Source organism: Nannospalax galili, unplaced genomic scaffold, assembly GCF_000622305.1.
Source record: "Nannospalax galili isolate Female #2095 unplaced genomic scaffold, S.galili_v1.0 scaffold674, whole genome shotgun sequence".
Taxonomy (NCBI): domain Eukaryota; kingdom Metazoa; phylum Chordata; class Mammalia; order Rodentia; family Spalacidae; genus Nannospalax; species Nannospalax galili.
In genome coordinates, this window is record NW_008335202.1 from 517,249 (window position 1) to 537,615 (window position 20,367).

A 20,367-nucleotide genomic window follows, 5' to 3' on the forward strand; every position below is an offset into this window, starting at 1 on the left:
TTTGCAGCCAATTTTGAAAGATATGTACTCTTGCTCTGGAGTGTGTTACTGAATATGTTAAAGCTGTAGTGAAATGCTTCTTCTAATCACATAGTTATTAAAAATTAAAAAAAATAATGATTAAAAAAATAATAATTCTCTAATAAGTGTCGCTTCCTGGTCTGTCTGCTAAGTACTTTTCACCTCCAGCTACTCCCTATATATGTATCTTTGAACAGGCAGATAAAGTATTTTGCACATATAACTTACAGACTCTTTTTTTAAAAAAGAGATTTTATTTATTACTATTTTTATGTGTATTAGTGTTTTGCCTGCAGGTATGTAAGTGCACTCCATGTATGCAGTACTCACAAAAGCCAGAAGAGCATTTCAGATTCCATGGAACTAGAGTTACTGACAGTTGTGAGCCCCCATAAGGGTACTGGGAACCAAACTTAGGTTCTCATCAAGAGCTCTTAGCCTCTAAGTCATCTTTCTAGCCCCACAAATTCTTTTTATATTTTTAAAAAGAAAATTTCTGACCTAGCAGTAATCAGTTGCCAATATTTGGCTAAGATTGGGGTCTGCTGTTCATTTCCCCAGTTCTATGCTGTGATTTTGTCTGCTCTGAGTTTGCATGGGACTTATGTATATTGACACCATTGCCATAGAGTCATATGAGCAGGGTCCCAGGAGCTTGTAAGTCTCTGATGGTCCCTGAACCCTGGGTGGGTGAAGTTTAATATAGGAGTCCTGTCTAAGGACAGGCATTCTGAAGACTCTTAATCTCTACACTTTGGCCATTTGTGACCTTTTGTATTCCTGGCCCTCTGTTGCATGAGGGAGCTTCATTAATGAGAATTGAGTGATTCATTAGCATTAGAGCTAATCTTCCTAAAACAAGGGACTAGGTAGTCTAGATAGGCTGACTAGACCTCAGTGGATAGACCTATACTGAGGAACATCTGGGGACAATGACTTGACACAGTGGGCCTTAACATGGATGACAGAGTATATGGGTTCCAGTGGGTGGGAGGGTGCCGGAGGGATGGGGATATAAAGATGATTAAGAGTGTTTGAGATATTCTGTATGAAATACACAAAACTTCAATAAAAACAAATAAAAAAATTTCTGTGTTTGATTTCTGTGTCTGACAATATTCCTGTTTAGATAGCACCAGGAAAAAGTGTTTCATGTGCTACCATTTAAAAACTGGCAGCCTGAGAGAAGTTTCTTTTTGCATTTGTTTATTTATACAGCATGTCACCTTTATCATTGTCACCTTTCAGGTCAGGGTTCAAAAAAAAAAATTGGGAAGTGCTATATTGGAAATTTACTTTTTTCTGCAGCATGAGAGGCTCAAGCACGAATATTTCTAAGAAAATCTTGCACAAGAAAAAAAACCCATACTCAAATAAAAAGAAAAGCAGGGAAAGTTGCTATGATCTTAGAAATCCTCTCTGACATTTATTCACTTGTAAATACCTGGTGCTTTACTATGTGCCCAGTACTGTGTTTGGTGCTGAGATACTTGGTTAGTTAAGACACATTCCATTTTTCATGGTATAGAAGGGTTTAGGAAGCACCTGTGACTTGTCAGGTCATGGCAAGTAAGTGGAATGCTTTGTTTTCAGGGAGCACAGTTCAGTGGCTTGGATCAATGTTCACCTAACAACTACATGGATCCTTGCGTGTTCTATGAACTAAGATAATACTGAGTATCAGGTGTGCCATGCAGAGCAAACCCCTGCCAGGGAGAGCACAGGGTTTCTGAAGTGCAAGGGGTTGGAGTAAGAAATGGGGGTAAAAGATAAGCAGGGATAAACTAAAAGTATATAAATTGTTATGAGAGACACAAATACATAAAAGATAAGTGAAGAGGGATAAATAAGAGAAACAAATCTAACTTCTCCATGGAAGGAGTTTGGAATTTACCCTGAGGGCAATGTGGAGACACTGAGGGGCTCTATGCAGAATGCAAAGGATCAAATTTGTGGTTTAGGAAGATTTTCTGACTATGTTCATAAAGTGTTTTTTGTTTACACACGATACTATGATATTAGGATAGCATAAGACAGAAATTAGGCTCAGGAAACCAGGTTGGCAAGGCACAGAAAGAGGAATTCTGAAACTGCAGAACATGAGTTGAGAAATCCTGAAAACAGGGCATCAAATGGCAGGTAGACAGATCAAGAGCAATGAACAGGACAGAGCCTTCTAGGGACACATTTCTGTCACTTAGCATTTAGACTATATCCAGTCAGATGTTACTTTCAAAATTTGCCACAAATTACAAATATGTAATTCCCTTGATATGGAGTTTGAATTCAATTAAACAGTGTTAGTAATCTTTGTCACATTTAAATTTACAGTTGGAGGCAGGGAATCTCTTGTGAAATCGAGGCCAGCCTGGTCTACATAGCAAGTTCCAGGTCAGTTATGGCTACAGGGAGACCCTACCTCAAAAAACAAACAAAACAAAACAAAAGCCCTCATGCGTTCTTAAAACAGAATTAGTACGTTTTATAAAATAACTCCCAAATGGTCTTCAATCCTTCAGAGTGATCTAATTATTTTTCTGTAATCAATATATTCAAATAAAGAGAAGTTAAAATAATTCTATGGTAAGAGATGGCTTGTTAAAGCAGGCAGAAACCTATTAAGAGGGTTCATTTACTAAACAGACTTATGTTCCAGACTCTGTGCTAATGACACAAAGACAGAGTTAACTCATGGAGTCAACAGTCACTGAAAATACAAGAAATAGCAAACAGTCATGGTGTAGCAGCTATTGTTACATAGGGTGAACTTCAGCTTGTGAAGACTTTGTGAAGAAAGTTAGATCTGAGTGGATTCTGTAGCATGACCAGAAATCACAGAAGAAATTCCTAGTAAACAAAGTGGTGGCAGAACAGGCATTTCAGATAGAAGGGCTTCAGAGGACTTACAGATGATATATATGATTTTTCAGGAAGAAGTAGTTTAACTGACTAGAGCTAAGGTGTTTAGACCTGGGTGGGAGACAAGGTAGCAAGGAAGACAGACAATAGAGATATTGTGATGAAGACACTGGACTTGGCCCAGTAAGTAATGGGAAGTGTTGAGAGTTTTAAAGTTGGATAGAGGGCAGGTGTGACACAGCTGCCTATAATCTCAACACTTAGGAGGATAAGGCAGGAAGAGCATGAAATCAGTATCATTCTGGGATACCTAGTAAGTCCCAGGTCAACCTGCATTATGTAGGAAGTTCTAGACAGCCTGAGCTACATGACAAGATCCTGCCTCAAAAACCAAAACAAAATAAATTGGATTGAGACTTGATCAAATATTTTTTTTTGAAAGCTAATGGGCTATATGTAGACAAGAGAAAGTTCCAGAATAGTCTCATGCTTATAGCAAGAGCCCTGTGGTTCTGTATGAGGTCATAATCAACAAAGAGCAGGAGTCTCACTGATATATACATGAAATACCAAAAATATGGACAAAACTTTAGTTCCCAGTACAAGGTGGGTGTATAATAAAACATTTCTGACTACAGAAAGAGGAAAAATATGTAATCACTACCTAGTGATTGATTTTGTTCATTTTAAAAAAGTGTAATATTTTAAAGAAGAAAAAAAAATTAAACAATACAGACCACGAGCTCTCAGATCTTTGCTTCCTCCTACACACTTGTGCTCTGGCACTGTGACTCACACCACTCAGACACAAATATGTGAGGACCAAGGAGAAAAAATGGCATTTGTTCAAAAGGCCAGGAGCCACTTCAACAATAACCCTACAGGCATTCAGGTTCTTTAAGCATGAATGGAGCTAAAACACCATTAGTCTCTGCTGATACTTGAGAACTGCATACTTTCAGAATTCATTTTTATTTAGAGAACCACTGGGAAATGCTAAGACGAATCTTTAAGGTATGTCAAGAATAAATAAAAACAAAATACTTAAAAATCTAAGCATATGAGTTATTCTTAATTATAATTTCAAATGTGTATATCGCCCAAAGTAATAATACTACCTCTGGTCCACAGAGACCTACATATGCAAAATTTACTGTAAGACTTTGGTGGTTGCTTTGAGACAAGGCCTTGCTATTTAGCCCAGGCTGGTCTTGAGCTCATTATCCTGCAGCAGCCTTCAGAGGGGTAGGTTTACAGACATGTACCAGTATACTCATCTTGCAAGATCCTTTGTAATGCCAAATATCAGAACATCCATCAGAAGAACAAGTAAAGGATGCAGCATCCAAGGACTGGTAATGTCGTTCAGTGGAAGAACACTTGTGGGTTATGTAAAAGGCCCTTGATTTGATCCCCAACACCATAAGAAATTATGTCATATCAGGAAAATGAGTTACTAGAATATATGATACCCATTAGAATTGTTCTAAGAAAAAACACAGGGGCTAGGCAGATGGCTCAGTGATTAAGAGCACTGGCTGCTCTTCCAGAAGACCCAGGGTTTGGTTCCCAGCACCCACATGGCTGCTAACAACCATCTGTAATTCCAGTTCCAGGGTATCTGACACCTTCTTCTGGCCTCTGTGGGTACTGCATGACATAGGTGCACTTATATACATGCAGGCAAAACACTCATACACAGAAAATAAAAATAAAATAAAAAGTTTTAAAGTGTAGATTATGAAGGACATTGGAAATTAGACTCTATAGGTTGTATTATATATATGAGCATTGAATTGGGTGGGGGACAGTGAGGGAAATGTGGAGAGGAGAGCAGATCTAAATGCCATCAAAATATATTATATGAAAATGGCAAAAATTCAATTAAAAATGAAACAAGTATAGAGTAATATAATCTGACTCAAAATTTAAAAATGTAGGTATGTGTATTAGCATACAGCACAGGAGGTTAACTTCTGTGTGCTTACAAGAGATTCCTCTATGGATTAGAACGTGGGGAAGGGAGAGGATAGGCTGTGGAGGAGTGCGCTTCACCCCTAAGGGTTGGGTGCACTGAAACTTCGGTTCTTCAGTGCGGTACTTTTGGGAAGTGAGGCCTAGGAGGAGGTGTGCAGGTCATGGTGGTGGAGCCTCGGGATGGGGTTAATGCTTTGTCCACAAGTGTGCTCTTGCTCTTATGGACTGGCTTCATTCCTGACAGCAGATTGCTAGCATTGTGTTCTTTCTCTTGTACATGCCTACTTGTCCTTCTCTTGGCCATTACAAGTTGAAACAGCAAAGGCCCACCAAAACTAAGCAAATGCTCGCACAATACCCATGGGCTGCCTGGCTTCCAGAACTGTGAGCCCAAATAATCATCTTTTCACTGCTCACTATCCAATCTCAGGCACTTTGTTACAGCAATAGAAAATGGGGCTGAGTCAGGACACAGACCTCTATTTCTCACTTTTTAAAAATAGTAATGTGGAATTTGGTGCATCTAACTCAATATTGGTATACTTTGCATCAAATAGCACTATATCAATTTGGAGCTTGCCTTATGGCTACCTCATTTAATTTCTAAACTAAATATAGATCTAGAAAAATCTGAATGGTCCTCCCTCTACTAATTTGGTCTTCCTTTCACATCTCTATTCTGTGACTAGAAATACCTTAGTATTAGAGGCGACAGATGAAATTTCATGTAACAAAGATTTTGGTTTACCAAAGTTCAGGGAAATGCTGAGCTTAGCTGCCTGAGCAAAGAGCTCAAGACGTTAATGGAATTCCTAGCTTTCCCAACTAATAAGGAACAAGAACATCATCAGCCATCAACCTCATAGAGGGGAGATGAAATATGACATTGTGAGCGTTCAGCAACACACCTGGCTCATGTTGACGGGTGGGGAGTTGGCCCCTACCTACCAGTCATTACTGTTTATATATACCACATTAAGAAGTAAAAGATTCATGTGATCTGAAGAGAAGCCAGAATATTCACATTCATTTATAATAATGATTTTTTTGTGTGTTCAAAAAAAACTTTATTTGTAAAAATAAGCAGTAGGCTCAATTTGTCCACGAGGTACTATTTGCCAGTTCCTAATGAAACATCTAAGCTTCCATGGATGTCTTGTCCATTGTTAGGCCTTTTCCAGCAGTGATTATAGAAGGATATAAAAATGCTTTAGATACCTTTAATAACAGAGATTATTTAATTATCTTTGATATCCACTGCCTAGCCAATGTATTCAATAATTGTTTGTAGAACTAAGTAACTGGCATCTGTAATACAATAATGGCAGCCTACCTCGTGGGTCCTTTTTGAGAAGTAAATGAGTTAATATTGAATACTATATAGAACAGTGCCTTGTCCATTGTTTATATATAGCATTTATTTTTAGACATCTCTAGTTTTTTATTATAATATTCAAAATCTAAAAGGGCTCTGAGATGCTTTGGTCTTATAATTCATTTGTATGCAAAAATCTCACATGAATTAGTATATAGTCTTTATTTATCCTTCCCAGAGGGAATATTGGGTTCCACTGCAGATCCTACTGGGGGGGGTGCTATATCATAATATACAGTATTATGTACCATATCATCTTTCTGAAGTTATGAAAATTCTAATTTCCAAAATACATTTGATACCAAGGAATTTAGATAAGGGGTCATGGATCAATGTTATTATCTTTGAAAACAACTGTAAGATAGTTTTGAGGAACATAACTAAAGCTATTTCAGTGTTGTGCAAAATTGAGCACTGGTAAGCTGATCTATTAAATGGCGATACTGAATTTTTAATATGCAGGTTAAAATCACATGACTAATTAGCCTTTAGCAAGTTAAATAAATGACCTTTAATTTGCATGTACTCCAGTTCCTTCCTTTCTAATCTTACACTGGGAAAGGTGAATTTCCTCCTAGGAAGTCTCATTTTCTCCCCACCTGCTGCCTTCCCTTGTAGGTTCGTACCTCACTATTGTTATCTTTAGCTTTGAACTCTCAGTCAGTTCTAATTATTAAGATTTAAACATGTTTCAGTTACTTCATCATAAACATTCCTCTAACGTAGTCTTACCTTCAGTTGCCAGCTTGCCTTATTCTTGAAAGCTGAATCTTCTGTCCCATTATATCTTTTCATTTTTCAACACCTGGCACTTTGGCTCCCACCCACATCACTGCACTGGGCTCGCTCACCAGGCTCCCCAACATTGGTGGGCCTTTTTGTGATGTACTGCTCCCATTCCTTGCTCCTTTAATGCTTGGGATTCTAGACAGGCCTTGTAACTACATGCTCCTTGGATAGTCACATTTACTTCAATTATTATTCATAGGCTGACAGCTCCCAACCTATATCTTCAGCCCAGCTCCCTTTAGAGACCCTAGTCACTGTGTACTAAACAGCACCTTTTTGATATTGATTTGATATTGACTAAACTCAGGCTAAAACTGGATTTACTTTTGCTCCAAAAACCTGTACATCTACTCCTTTTATGTTCCCTATTCAGTGAAGAAGATGGAGGGCATCAATTCTTCCCTCTCCTTCACCCTTTTTCTATTTTAAAAATTTTTAAAGATTTATTTTTATTTGTGTGTGTGTGTCTATATGTCATGTATATGAAGGTATTGGTGAGAGCCACAAGAGGGTGACAGATCTCCTAGAACAAGGGTTACAGGCAGTTGTGAGCTGCCTGATAGACCAGGAACCAAACTAGGGTCCAGTGGAAAGGCTGTAAGCTCTCTTAACTGCTAAGCCATCTCTCTAGACTTCTCCTTTATCTTAAACATTTAATGAGCCAGCAAGGCTTGCCAATTCAAGCTGGAATTTACCTCCAAGATCATCTCCATTTCAGACCAGTCATTTCTGGCTTAGATTACTGTATCAAATTCTTTACACAGTTTTGCCTCCTGTTTGGACCTTGGCTAATCCATTTTCAATAGCACATCCAGGCAAATGTGATCACATGTCTCCCTTCTTAAAGCCATCAGTGTCCTCAAAATAAGGTCTATATCTGCTCCCAGAGCTTTTATGTTTTATGATGCTCTTCTTCAAGCTCTATATTCTATCTAACAATTGGCATGTACCTCCTGAATTCCTAGGAATATGACCTCAGAGCAATGAACCAGCTAAAGCTTCAGACATTAAAGAATTTAAAACCCCATGGCTGGAGGCTGGGGAAGCCACATAAACAAAAACATTCCTGACTCCAGTCACTGTTAAAAAAGATGATGTAGTAAGGTAAGTGCTATGTCAGGGCATTGAGGTGCCATTTTTTTTCAATAACTAGTTACTGCATTCAGCAGTGCTGGAGAATGAACATAGAACCATGTGCATGATGGGCAAGAGCTCTACCACTGAATTATAGCCCCAGCCTAAGAAGTAATATAAACATGAGCGTAGTCCTATAAATATGTTCTCTTCTAAAACCTCTCTTGGAAAGTTTTCCTGGGCCTTGAGTCTGGGTTGGTGGCAGGTTCCACGTACTCCAGAGCACTGTGTGTTTGTCCTGTTCATTCCCCACTCTGGTGTCAATGACCACTACTTGTCTGATCCCCTATAGCAACAAGACATCTCGTACCTGGTCACATCCCCAGTACTTGCTGTATATGAAGTATTCAGTCTATATTTCCTGAATGACAGATTAAGAAGCTAGTATCATTAAATAATTCTCCTAGTTTGAAGGTCAGGTAATTTTGAAGAGAAAAAAATTAATGTTCTTTGAAAAACGGTGCTGGCTAACTGAAGTGAAGTCCGTGTAATATACTTCACTCATTATTTCCATTTGCTTTGTGGTCAAACATGAAATGCAATACCTAGATTAAACTAATGATGCCTTTCAATTTGTACATCTATGTTTTTGAATTTCTAGGCTGTATAAGAAAATGTAGCCTTCTTGAGAAATTGGAGTTATGAAATCATAGACTTCTTAAGCAAAACACAATCATCCTTTAATTGTATTAAGTAGTCAAGTTTTGATGAAAGCTAACTAGATCATTATCTTCCTTCTGATGTACAGATTTTCCTACCTAGAGGGGGTAAGTTCTAAGACCATCTACGTACTTTCAATTTAAACACTTCTGCTTTTCTAGTCAGAAAGCTGTGCCCCAAATTTCTCATTGCAGTTTGTAGGTATGACATTAGCCAGTGTGTTTAGACATCCCTCTTGTCTTCTATTAAGGCAACACTTCCAGGTCCACATAACTAGAGTTAGTCTATTTGCTTTTATCTTCTTAGTTCTGTTAATCTCTTTCTAGTTTATTGAATTTGGATGAGATGTGACTCAAATCTTATGTCTTTCTCCAAAATAATGGCTAATAGCTTTGTTTATTGTTGAAGTAAGAGAAATCTCACAGAGGCAATATAGAAAAGAAGATCTGTTAGCAAGAGAAAAACAGACTTTAATGGAAGAAATAATGCATTTGCCAAGGAACCATTCTGAACAGTGATGAGTAAGAACAAGAGAAACTAAAAAGATGCATTAAAGGAAAAAAATTAAATGGCACTTACCCTTAGTTCTTCCTTTGTATTGAAACTATCCAGAAGTTGTTGATAATGTCTATCTGTCATTTGTCGTAATAAGGAAAGGAGACAGGCAACAAACTCCCCCTAATTAAAAAAACAAAACAAAACATATTTTTAAAGGAAAGACATTAAAGAATATTAGCTTTTACTTCCCTTAAAGAAAATGTTTTTAAAATCTATGGGGCTGAAGAGATAGCTCAACAGTTAAGAACACTGAATGCTCTTGCAGAGGACCTGGTTTGATTCTCAACACCCAGATGGCAGCTAACAGCCATCCTTAACTCCAGTTCCAGGGGATCTTCTGACCTCTGTGGGCATTGCACAACATGGGCACACCTATCTACATACAGGCAATACACTCATACACATAAAATAAAAATAAAAATAAATTATTTTTAAAAACCTCTATCACCCCAAATTCACCCTGTTATGTCTTCCTAATCTAAATTACTTTTATTACAGCCAAAATTTCTCTATGTGATGATTACTATTTGCTTGGTATATATGAATTTTTATATTTCAGTATTTTTACTTGGGTGGAAGCTTTTCTCTAGGGAACTAATTACATTTATGTAAGGAAGTAAAGTTTAAAGCCCTTGCCCATTAACTAAGCATTAAAAAACCTCCCTTCTTTATATCATTTAGTACCATATCAATGCTATGTCATAGCGGGTATGGCACTTGTTTAAGAAAGGTAAAACACAGGCTTGAACTGGCTAAAAGTGCTGGGTATGGTGGTGCCTGCTTATAATCTTAGCACTTACTTGGCTGAAACAGGAGACTCATGAGTTCAAGGCCAGCTGGGATCCAGAGTGAGAACCTGTTTCAAAAAATTCAAACCAAACCAAAAAACCAAAATGAAACATACCAAAAAACCCCAAACAAAACAGACTAAAAGAGGGCTAAAGAGACTGCAGAATTGGAGCTATCCCTAGGTCTGTTTTGTTTCGAAACTCTTCCTCTAAGTTCATGTTCCTTTTCTGAATTCATAAGACCTTCCTCAACTCATTAGAATACTGATCTATTTGACTCACAGGGTAAAAGAAGTCATACATTATATAATGTTAGTTTCAATCTCCCTTTAGAAAGTGGTTTTAAGGTAATAACCACTCTGTGCTTCAGCTCTATGCAATTGACTCCTACAAAGTCCAACTTTTAAGCATAAAAAAGAAAAGAACACACATCATCCTTAGATTTGAAGACTTACATAAAATTGCTATAAATTGCATTTTCTAATATACTTGTAGCTTAAAACTCTTGTCTTTAATACAAACATTTTTGTTCAACAAAGAACTAATCTACTTCTAGATAGAAAAACAACATGTAAAACAATGCAAATACAAGAGAAGGAACTGGTAGTTAACTGGATACATAAAAAAGCTCCATTTAACTGGAGATTGGATTGGTTTGAGTTAACATGGAAAAGACTATAGGATCTCATGAAAAACTGGAGACTACGAGTCACGAGAAGGAGAAGACTAGGAGCCTGATAGGTTATTAGGGGCAAGCCTTTGAAGATACATCCTAGCCCCTGGAGCTGGTCCTGCTCTTTCTGTTTCCTCTTTCACCATGATGTAAGCAGCCACTGATACAAGCTCCCATTACTATGCAATGAATCACTCTACCAGCCTTCTCCATTATGACAGATGGCAACCCTCTAAAATCATGAATCAAAAGTCCTCCTCCCATAAGTTTGTTCTGAAAGGCATTTTGCTGCAATAACGCAAAAATAATTAATACAGGTTTGTAGAAATATCTCCCAAGCTCTGTCAGTGAACAAAGGAACTCTAGATATTTTATATGTGAGATGGAAAATTTAAAGAAAAAAACTATTGATACTGTAGTGGACACATGTTTTTGTCATCACAAGCTCCAGTGAACTTTAGATGGCCCTATTCCCCATTTCCATCCAAGCCAGAGGAGCACACTGTTCCTAGTGGTATGGCAGAGGGACTGCAGGAACTGGTGCCAAAGCGACAATGTCTCCATATATACAAACCCAAACCTTCACTTTCATAAGAGGTTTGTTGTGATTGGTGCGAATGCCCCTTCTCTGGCTACATAAGCAGACTGTTTAGCTCATCTGGTGAGTGGCCTGGTAGACAGATTCCTATCCTGCTTCCTCTCTGCAATGTTAGGTCAAATAAAAGGCTTCTCTTGTGTGGTCTGCCCTCACCTACTTTTAGTTGACCATGCTTAACTGGTGACGTGAGGAAAGAAGCAGCAGAGATGGTGGTGAGCCAGTGACAGCAAAGGCAGTGGAGCATTGACAGGGGAATAGCCAGTACTCTGAGACAGAGGTGGAGCCTCAAGAAAGCATCCTAGAGCAGCAGCTGCTGCCAAAGGATGGCAGTAACTGCCCCATGAACAGTGACAGCTGTGATAATGACCATGGCAATGAGAGACGACTGCTAATTGAAGAGAATAACCCAAGCAGGAACAGAAGGATGGTGGAAACAGAGGGAAGGTGAGAAAGGGTTCAAAGCTGAGGCCCAGGAGGAACAGAAGTTAAAGAGCCAGGGAAGAGAAAGTATAGGCCATGGTGGCTGAAAAAGTTCCAGGAAGCTGTCAGGTCTTTACAGCAGAGGACACAGCCACTGCCAGCCCAGGGTCTATAATACCAGACACTGACAATCCTGACTTCCTAAGACTACACTAGAGCTGTCACACTTGTAGGATTAAGGGTCTCGCTACCAGAGGCTTGCATGAGAATTACAACGCTACAAGGTACCACTGTTGGTGCTCCCAACTGTCTGTAGTCATACCCTGTCAATGCTGAGGGATAAAAACACTGCCAAAGACCAGCATTTGAAGAGCTTTCCCCTAGCCAGCCACGACTTCTACATAGGTAGAGCAAAATGGCGCCAGCTACTGAACACTCCCAGGGGCTGGGAGCACTGGTTAAACTGTCTTAACTACTGTGATGGTTCCTAAATATATACATATGTCAAAATACATAAAGTTACATATTTTAGATACATGAAACTTATTAGATTACAAATTCATTGTATTATACTCCAGTAAAAAAGGTCTAGAGGCATTGCAATGCTATGATGTATGGGAAGACACTATGTATAAGTTGCTACACCTTGCATTTCCAGTTCATTCCTTATTAGCATCTTGTTGGGTAGACACTATCAAACACAAGATAACAACCTTGAGGTTCAGGAATTGACTTCAGGTTTATAACTAGAAAATGGAAAATTGGGACGTGAATGGAGGTGGCTCTGGTTCTTGAAGACTGTACTCAGCCGTTTCCCTTCCTGCTTCCAGACTAATTTGCTTTCATAGAGGAAATATACCTGAATTTAGGGGTTATGGTTAAAACATAAATAAGTACATAGGGATCTGTAAGCTTGGGAACACTTCAATCTATTAATTATGTCTCAGCTTAAAATACAAATTATTTAGTAAAGACTCATTCAGCTTTTCTTCTTAGTTTTTCATATTCTGTGCAAACTATCTCTAATACATCTACCGCATTACTAATATTCTTCTATTTTTACTTCAACACATCCTATGAAAAGTGAAATAATTTGAAATTTGAAAATTCATATTCTGTATCATAATTTTAGTAGTAAGAAAAAACAATAGTGAATAGACTTCCATTAGGTCTTGCAATGTACATAGTGAATCTAGGCTATTAACTATGTATTTGTTGCATTTGGCTTAGGCCCAAGCAAATAACTCATCCTTCTGACATATAATCTCTGGTACATTTATGACAAGCTGTCAATTGCAACACCTACAATTCACTATTATTTATTCACTTAATCTATTTTGGAACCCCAAGTACATGTTCCAAAGATTAGATGTCTAATATTTCATTCCTGTATTTTTCTACTATAATGTAATTTCCTTTACTTTTAAGATATTTTAACAATATATCTATCTGAAAACTCATAATTTGTTAAAAAGAATATTTTTTTTTTCAGAAAATCACTAGACAAGATTCACTTACTTTTATTGTGGGAATTTCTTGATAAATTGCCTTTAAAACTCAATAGTCTTCAGTGGCTTGCATCCATTTTATGTACAGATTGAATGCAATGAGTATTTTTATCAATAACTGTCAAGAGTATTTTATGACTATGTCAATAGTCTTCAAGAAACCTTCCTTTAAACATATACATGTTTTTCCCCTGGTATTTCCTAGAGAATTCTCCTGTATTCCCATTCTCCTCTAATCATACCCCCTTTCCTCCTCTAATCACAAACCAGTAACAGTACATGAAGCCTTCAGACAAGCATACCAGAGGATCTTATGGGGCTGATGCTGAGCTGAGTCACCCATACTACATGTGGTATTTAACACAGTTATACCCAAAGAAACATTTATGCATTGTAAGGCACTCCGGTGGACAATTAGTTGAGGGCATGAGGTAAATGGCCATTTATACTGCTTTAAATCTGCTATATACAATTAGATTTTTGAAAGGAACCGATTACAATACAACACTTATTTTTTTTCCTAGCCAGAGAAAGCATTCTAAAGTTTAAAGAACAGTTGGTAGAAGAACAAAAAGTACAATCCCTTTAAATAATGAAAATAAGGCTGTTATCTGGAATCATGATACTGTTCTCAAGCTGGGCTTGCTGGGAGGCAAGGTAGCAACACAGTTCTCATAAAGGCCTGGAAAATTCCATCATGACACACTTGTGGGACCTGCTTTTCCTCACAGAGTGTGCACTTAGTATCGGCACTTAATGATGCATGTGCCCGCAAGACTGAAAGGTGTTCAATGTAGAAATGCCATGTGGAAACTCCCTATTCAGAGAAACTATTCTCTGTGACAAGTAAAGAGGAATGAGCGAGAGCTCCATGTCCGGAGAGAACCTGTTTTGTGAGTGACTAAGGTACTTCTCACCATAAAATTAGTTATAACTGCAATGATCACTTCTGTAACACTGATTACATTAGTGTGGCCACTGTTAGACCACCCAAACTAAAGACCAAATTGATTTAAAGACTGTTTAGGTAGTATGACTAAATCCTGAGATCAATTTTGAGATGAGGCCAATTATTTTTCATTTTAAAGGCAAGGAAACAATGGCTTAGAAAACTTATACATTTATCCACTTGCTGTACTCAATGAACTAGCAAGGAAGGAATCAAACCAGGTCTATTTTAGTATTCCAAAATGATGTTTTATAGCATAAAACCAAAGTTGCCTAATAACTTAGATGTGCTTCATAGAAGATTTCATCCCATGTATTTTTGAGAGTTTTGCTCTTTACAAAGCAAAAGAACCATTCCATTGTATGGGAACAGACTCCCTTAAATTGATTCTAAAAAGGATATAGTACAGGGGCTGGAGAGATGGCTCAGCAGTTAAGAGCACTGGCTGCTCTTACAGAGGACCCAGGTTTGGTTCCCAGCACCCTCATGGCCACTAATAACCATCTGTATCTTGAGTTCTAGGGGATACAGCATCCTCTTCTGACTTCCACAGGCATTTTACAACATAGGTGCACCTACCTAGATTCAGGCAAAACACTCATGAACATAAAATAAAAATCATAAATAAAACATTTTTTTAAAATTTAGTACAGAGGGGATCAACAGCCTCTTCTGACCTCCGCGGGCATTGCACGACACAGGTGCACTTACTTACATGCAGGCAATACATGCATACACATAAAATAAAAATAATAAAATATAAAAAAATTTAAATTTAGTACAGAGGACATTCACCCTCTTTACCCAGACCCACAAATCAGAGCACCCACAAATCCAAATTACTGCCTTCTTCAAGTGTTCTAATAAACACTGGCTATTTTTTAAATGTTTATTTATGTGTGTCTGTGCAAGTACATGGGCATATGTGTATGCTGGCGCACATGGCTGTGTGCCCATGGAGGCTAGAAGAAGGCATGAGGTATTAGGTATCCTCTGTCATTCTCTACCTCTTCCTTTGAGGAAGGCTCTTTCCCTGAACCTGAGACTCTCATTTTCTTAGCTAGGCAGGAAGCTAAAAAGGCCCAGAAATTTTCCTCTTTCTTTTCTTCTCAGAACTGGGGTTAAAGATGTACACGGGATGTGTGGCTTGTGACACGAGTGCAAGGCTCCAGACTCAGGTCCTCTTGATTGCATAGCAAATGATCTAACTGCTAAGCTATTTTTTCAGCCTCACATTGGCTATCACACTGTGATGGTCAAAGATCACATATGAGCCATCAAGATGCAGTGCAACACAGCATGCACATTCATTGTACACACAAAACAGGCAGTCCAGTACTTATGATTTATGTGCTATTATAATTTCAGTATTATCCAAGATCTTTAGTTCTGGGAAGCAGTAAAAAACGCTATCATTAAAACCACTAAGAAAAGTCAATGTGGAGGCACACACCTTTAATCCCAGAACTCAGGAGGCAGAGGCAGGCAGAAATATGGTCTACACAGCAAGTTCTAGGCCAGCCAAGGCTACATAGTGAGTGAGCACCTGTCTCAAAAAACAAAACAAAAGTAACCCTACAAAGAAGCCTTCCTTCCCTTAGACGCAAAGGTGGGTGTATTTCTTCCTATTCTTCCTGCTAAGTTCAATTAAAAATCTGGATGTTATACATGAAACAAGTGGAAGAAGATTCCGATAGGTAGAGAGAAGGCAGATAGGCTAGGAAACTTGGATGCCAAAGAAGGACATGGCACTGAATCTGCCAGGATTTCTTTCTAACAAATGTGTCCCAGGCTTGGAGAAAAAGAAGCAAGAGACCCTAAAATGCCAACAGATGTGTGTGTGGGGAGAAGCTCTTGTAGAAGTCTCCTCTGTAACCAGAGAACCAGGAAATGGAAGGCTAACAAGACACGGCTTTAGTAATAAGGGCCCTTCTCCAGGAGATGTCTAATGAAAAGGCTAGCATCACCAAACTCACTCTTGAGGTGGCAATAATGTGCTCCAGCATCTCTCCCAGGGCTGTTTCACAGGAAGTCCACCCAGTACTTTCACACTCATGGACAGTAGTGTCAGTAAGGATGTTGTGGGGGCTGTCACCCCAAGCTGACAGGAGCAAATCATACTTTTGCCTCTGTGCTTTAATCCCATCTGAGGTCAAATGAAGAAGAGCAGGAATGTGTATAGTGCACTTCCACAGTGGTGACAGCAGAGACCAGGTGTAGACCTGGAACTTTCCAGTGGGAGACCTGGATATCCACCACAATTTGCATATAATAAGTGGAAATCTCCCTTCTCCCTAGTGAGTGGTATTACATAAAGCCAGCTAAAACAGAAGGCTTAAGATGCAGAACCCTATGATACAGAAACCTTTGGATTTCAGATGAACATCATTAATTATACCAAGAACTAAGATTTCAAATGGAATGAAGCAAGAGCACAGGTAGATGCTAACCCTGAAAACACAGCGGGATGAAATGATGTGGCATATAAAACTATTAATTACAAATTACTATACTTGAGGAAAAAATTAGGTAGCAGTCTTTATGAATAAATAAAAAGTTCTTAAAATGAAATCAACTTGTGATTCATCAAAGGAAATATTAGTAAACTGAATTTCATTAAAATTAAAAATATTTGCTTTTGCAAACCCTGTTAAGAGGATGAAAAACAAGCTACAGAGTAGGAGAAAACATATAAAAAAAAACCACTCACAACTGAGCAGTAAAAGGGCAACTCAGTCACAAAGGAGGGAAAAACATTAAAAGGTATTTCATTTAGGAGGCTGCATGAAGGGCAAACTTGTAAGTGAAAAGATGCCCAGGGTATCATCAGTCATTAGGGAAATGGAAATTAAAACTGTAATGAGATGCAACTATAGAGCTATGGGAATGCCTCACCCTGACACATATATATATACACAGACATTAAAGGAAAAGTGACAGCACCAAATGCTGAAGCAGGTATTAAGAAATTAGATCATTCATACTATGTATATGTGGTGATGTAAAATGACATAGCCATTGGGGAAAAAGCTTAGCAGTTTCTTAAAAAAACTGATCATGCACCTATCATATGATTCAGCAGCCAAATCCCTAGGAATTTCTACCATAAAAGTAAAGATGTATGCTGACATAAATACCTAAACATAAATGCTTATAATAGCTTTCTTAGTACTATCCAAACTCTGGAAACAACCTCAAAGACCTTCACAGGCGAAGAGTTAAAAACACTATGGTGCATATGTGCCATGGAATAATAGTAACAAAAAAGAAACACTATACACACAGTAACTATGACGAATCTTCACAGAACTATCCTGAGTTTTTAAAAAGGCAATCACAAAAGGCCACATGCACCAAGTTTCTATTTTTATAACATCCTTAAAATGACAAAGTTACAGAAATGAAAAGAGTAGTGGTTGCCAGGGCTGAAGGAGGGGGCAGAGGTGAAATAGGTTTAGGTGATGGAAACATTTGGCATATTGATTGTATTAACGCCCATGTCCTGGTTGTGACATTGGTCTAGAATTCTGCAAGAGGTTACATTTACAGAACTGGGTAAAAGATACATGCAATATTTTTATAATGTTTTCTTACAATTGTATGTGGCTTTATATTTATTGCAAAATAAAAAGCTTTAATCTATAAAGAGTGAAAAACAACAAAATAATAATTAAAAAAAAAAACAAGCCTTCAAACCCATAATACATTCCAGTTGCTTTAAGTAACATTCAAGGAGCATTCATCACACATCAAGCAGCATGTAAGCATATGAAGCAAACCTGGGAGGTGGGACCACTGTCACAGGTCAGACTTCAACAGACCAATGGGAAACTGTAATTTACCCTTCTTTACTTTAAATGAGGCAATACAACTATTATTTACATAAGGATGGTTTCTTTCATACCATGTAAAACCCTGGTTTATTAAAATAGTTTAACTTTATTTGCTCAAACCAAAATTTAGTCCTTTTAGGTAAATCTCAGTGCTGGAAGCAGATGCACTAAAACTCAGTGTTAGATGGTTATCCTAAACACCCAACCTTGGAGCAAAGCACAGCAGATTTTTTATTTTATTTTATTTTATTTTATTTTATTTTATTTATTTTTTTGTGCTTGGTATACATATGTGTATACGTATATGTGATATATGACCTATACACATATATATAGCTGTGGGGGGGTGTAGGCCAGGAGGATGCCAAGTGAGAGGTCTCCTCTATTGTGTTCTCCTAATTCCCTTGAGACAGGGTCTCTCCCTGAACCTGGAGCCCACTATTTTTCAGCTAGGCTGATGGCCATCAAGTTCCAGTGATCTTTCTGTCTCAGTCTCCTCCAGCCCTCAACTTCAACTTCAACTATGGACACAGGCCCATGTGTCCATACATGGCTTTTTATATGGGTGCTGAGGCTCCAAATAGGGCCTCATGCTTGTACTGCAAGCACTATTACCCACTGATCCATCTCCCTATCCCAAACTTCTTAATTTTTAAATAAAGGTGACATGTACTTGCACCAGGATCTCAACATTCTCAAACACCCCAACACAGTTTATAGAGTTGACAGCAAGCAGTTAACATTTGCAGAAAGAATTTACATGTGGATACCAGAGCATCTGTTGCCATTTCTACAAATGATACCTCTTGCTTGGAAGAATAGTCTTTAAAAACCTAAACATTTTAAAGTAAATTTAATGTGAGTTTTAGATAGAAATTTCTATGGGTATGGATAATTCAGTGGTAGAGCACTTGCCTAATATACTGAGTTCGATCTGCAGCACTGCCATGAATAAATAAACATAATTTATGTATGTATTCACATATAGACATAGATACATATTTCTTAATATTTTGCCTGCATCCTGTTATGTTAGCATCTTAAGATAGTGGAGCTTGAAGATCCCTTATACTTTATCAAGTCAAATCTTCTCATTCACACTAGGCAAACTGACACCTAGAAAAAAAATCCTGATAAGTCATGATGAAAAATCCAGAATTAGAACACAAAGCCTCTGATTTCTACTGCTGTCCCTCTATTCTTTGTTCCTCAGGCAATTTGATAGATGAAGAGAGAATGCAAAGCAACCAAGTTGACTGGGGATATAAAATAATAGATTAAATCAAATTGGGCAAAGTAAGAACTAACATCAGAGTTGGCTTTCTGGAATTTAGAATTGTTCACTGTAACATCTTCACACACAGGCTTCCTATTCTAGTTTATTTGTGTAGTGAAGGTAACCTTGCATGTATTTACAATGCCCACAGGTCGCCCCAAGGACCAGATTTCCCAGTCATACTGCAACCCACCCCCTAAAGGATTAGAGCTTTAGGAAACACAACCAGGCCCTGTATGTGTGCCCCCTGCTAGATGATCTTACAGTGACATCCTGGAACTGCAGCCGCATGGCGGAGCTGGATGCCTGAGGCCGACTGGTGATCTCCAAGATGGTTCTGAGCAGGATGTCCAGCAGGCTGGCCACTATCACATCTATTTCCTCCAACACGGACTTTTCCTTAGGAGAAAAAACAATATGCTTAGGAAAATGTGGCTTCTTATGTACTGAAATCTCTCTTCAATGACAAAGGGGATAAAGTCCATTCTTAAATCTAGAACCAAAGACTCAGAGAACTCAAGAGTATAAGAGATGTAGATTTCCTGTAGGTAAATGACCTCATAGAAAACAAAGGTTCAGAGAACTTAACAGTTCGCCAAAGAACACACCACTTAGCTGTGCAATGTAAAGCTGAGAAACAAATTAAGAAGATTTGGTGATTCAAGAAAAACAAAGGCTAATTCAGAGGCCAGCTATGCTCTAAAGGAGCCTGTAACCTTGAGCAAATCAATTTGCCTCTTGGGGCCTTAGTCTTCCCTCACAGTCTCTGCCAGGTCTTAATTCCTTGACTCCTAATTGTGCTGATATTGACTCTTCTCCACATGGCGGTCACCAAGATCATCTTCCAAGACTGATTTATGTGCAAATAACTATTCCCACAGACATGAAAACATGTAAACATAAGGGAATGGAAATCAGTCTAGCAGAGTGTAGCCAGTTACAGAGGGCC

At 38.2% G+C, this 20,367-nt stretch overlaps 1 protein-coding gene across 4 annotated transcripts in view; it reads right to left on the reverse strand.

Moving 5' to 3' along the window:
* Dock4 (dedicator of cytokinesis 4) overlaps nt 1–20,367 on the reverse strand; it is a 492,219-nt gene that overhangs the window by 104,166 nt on the left and 367,686 nt on the right. For all 4 annotated transcript variants that reach the window (XM_029561952.1, XM_017797318.2, XM_008829790.3 and 1 more), the window contains exons 25-26: nt 19,683–19,817; nt 9,395–9,493 (exon numbers count right to left, since the gene is read on the reverse strand). In XM_029561952.1, the coding sequence (XP_029417812.1) occupies nt 9,395–9,493; nt 19,683–19,817 (234 nt within the window). The remainder of the gene's footprint in view (nt 1–9,394; nt 9,494–19,682; nt 19,818–20,367) is intronic.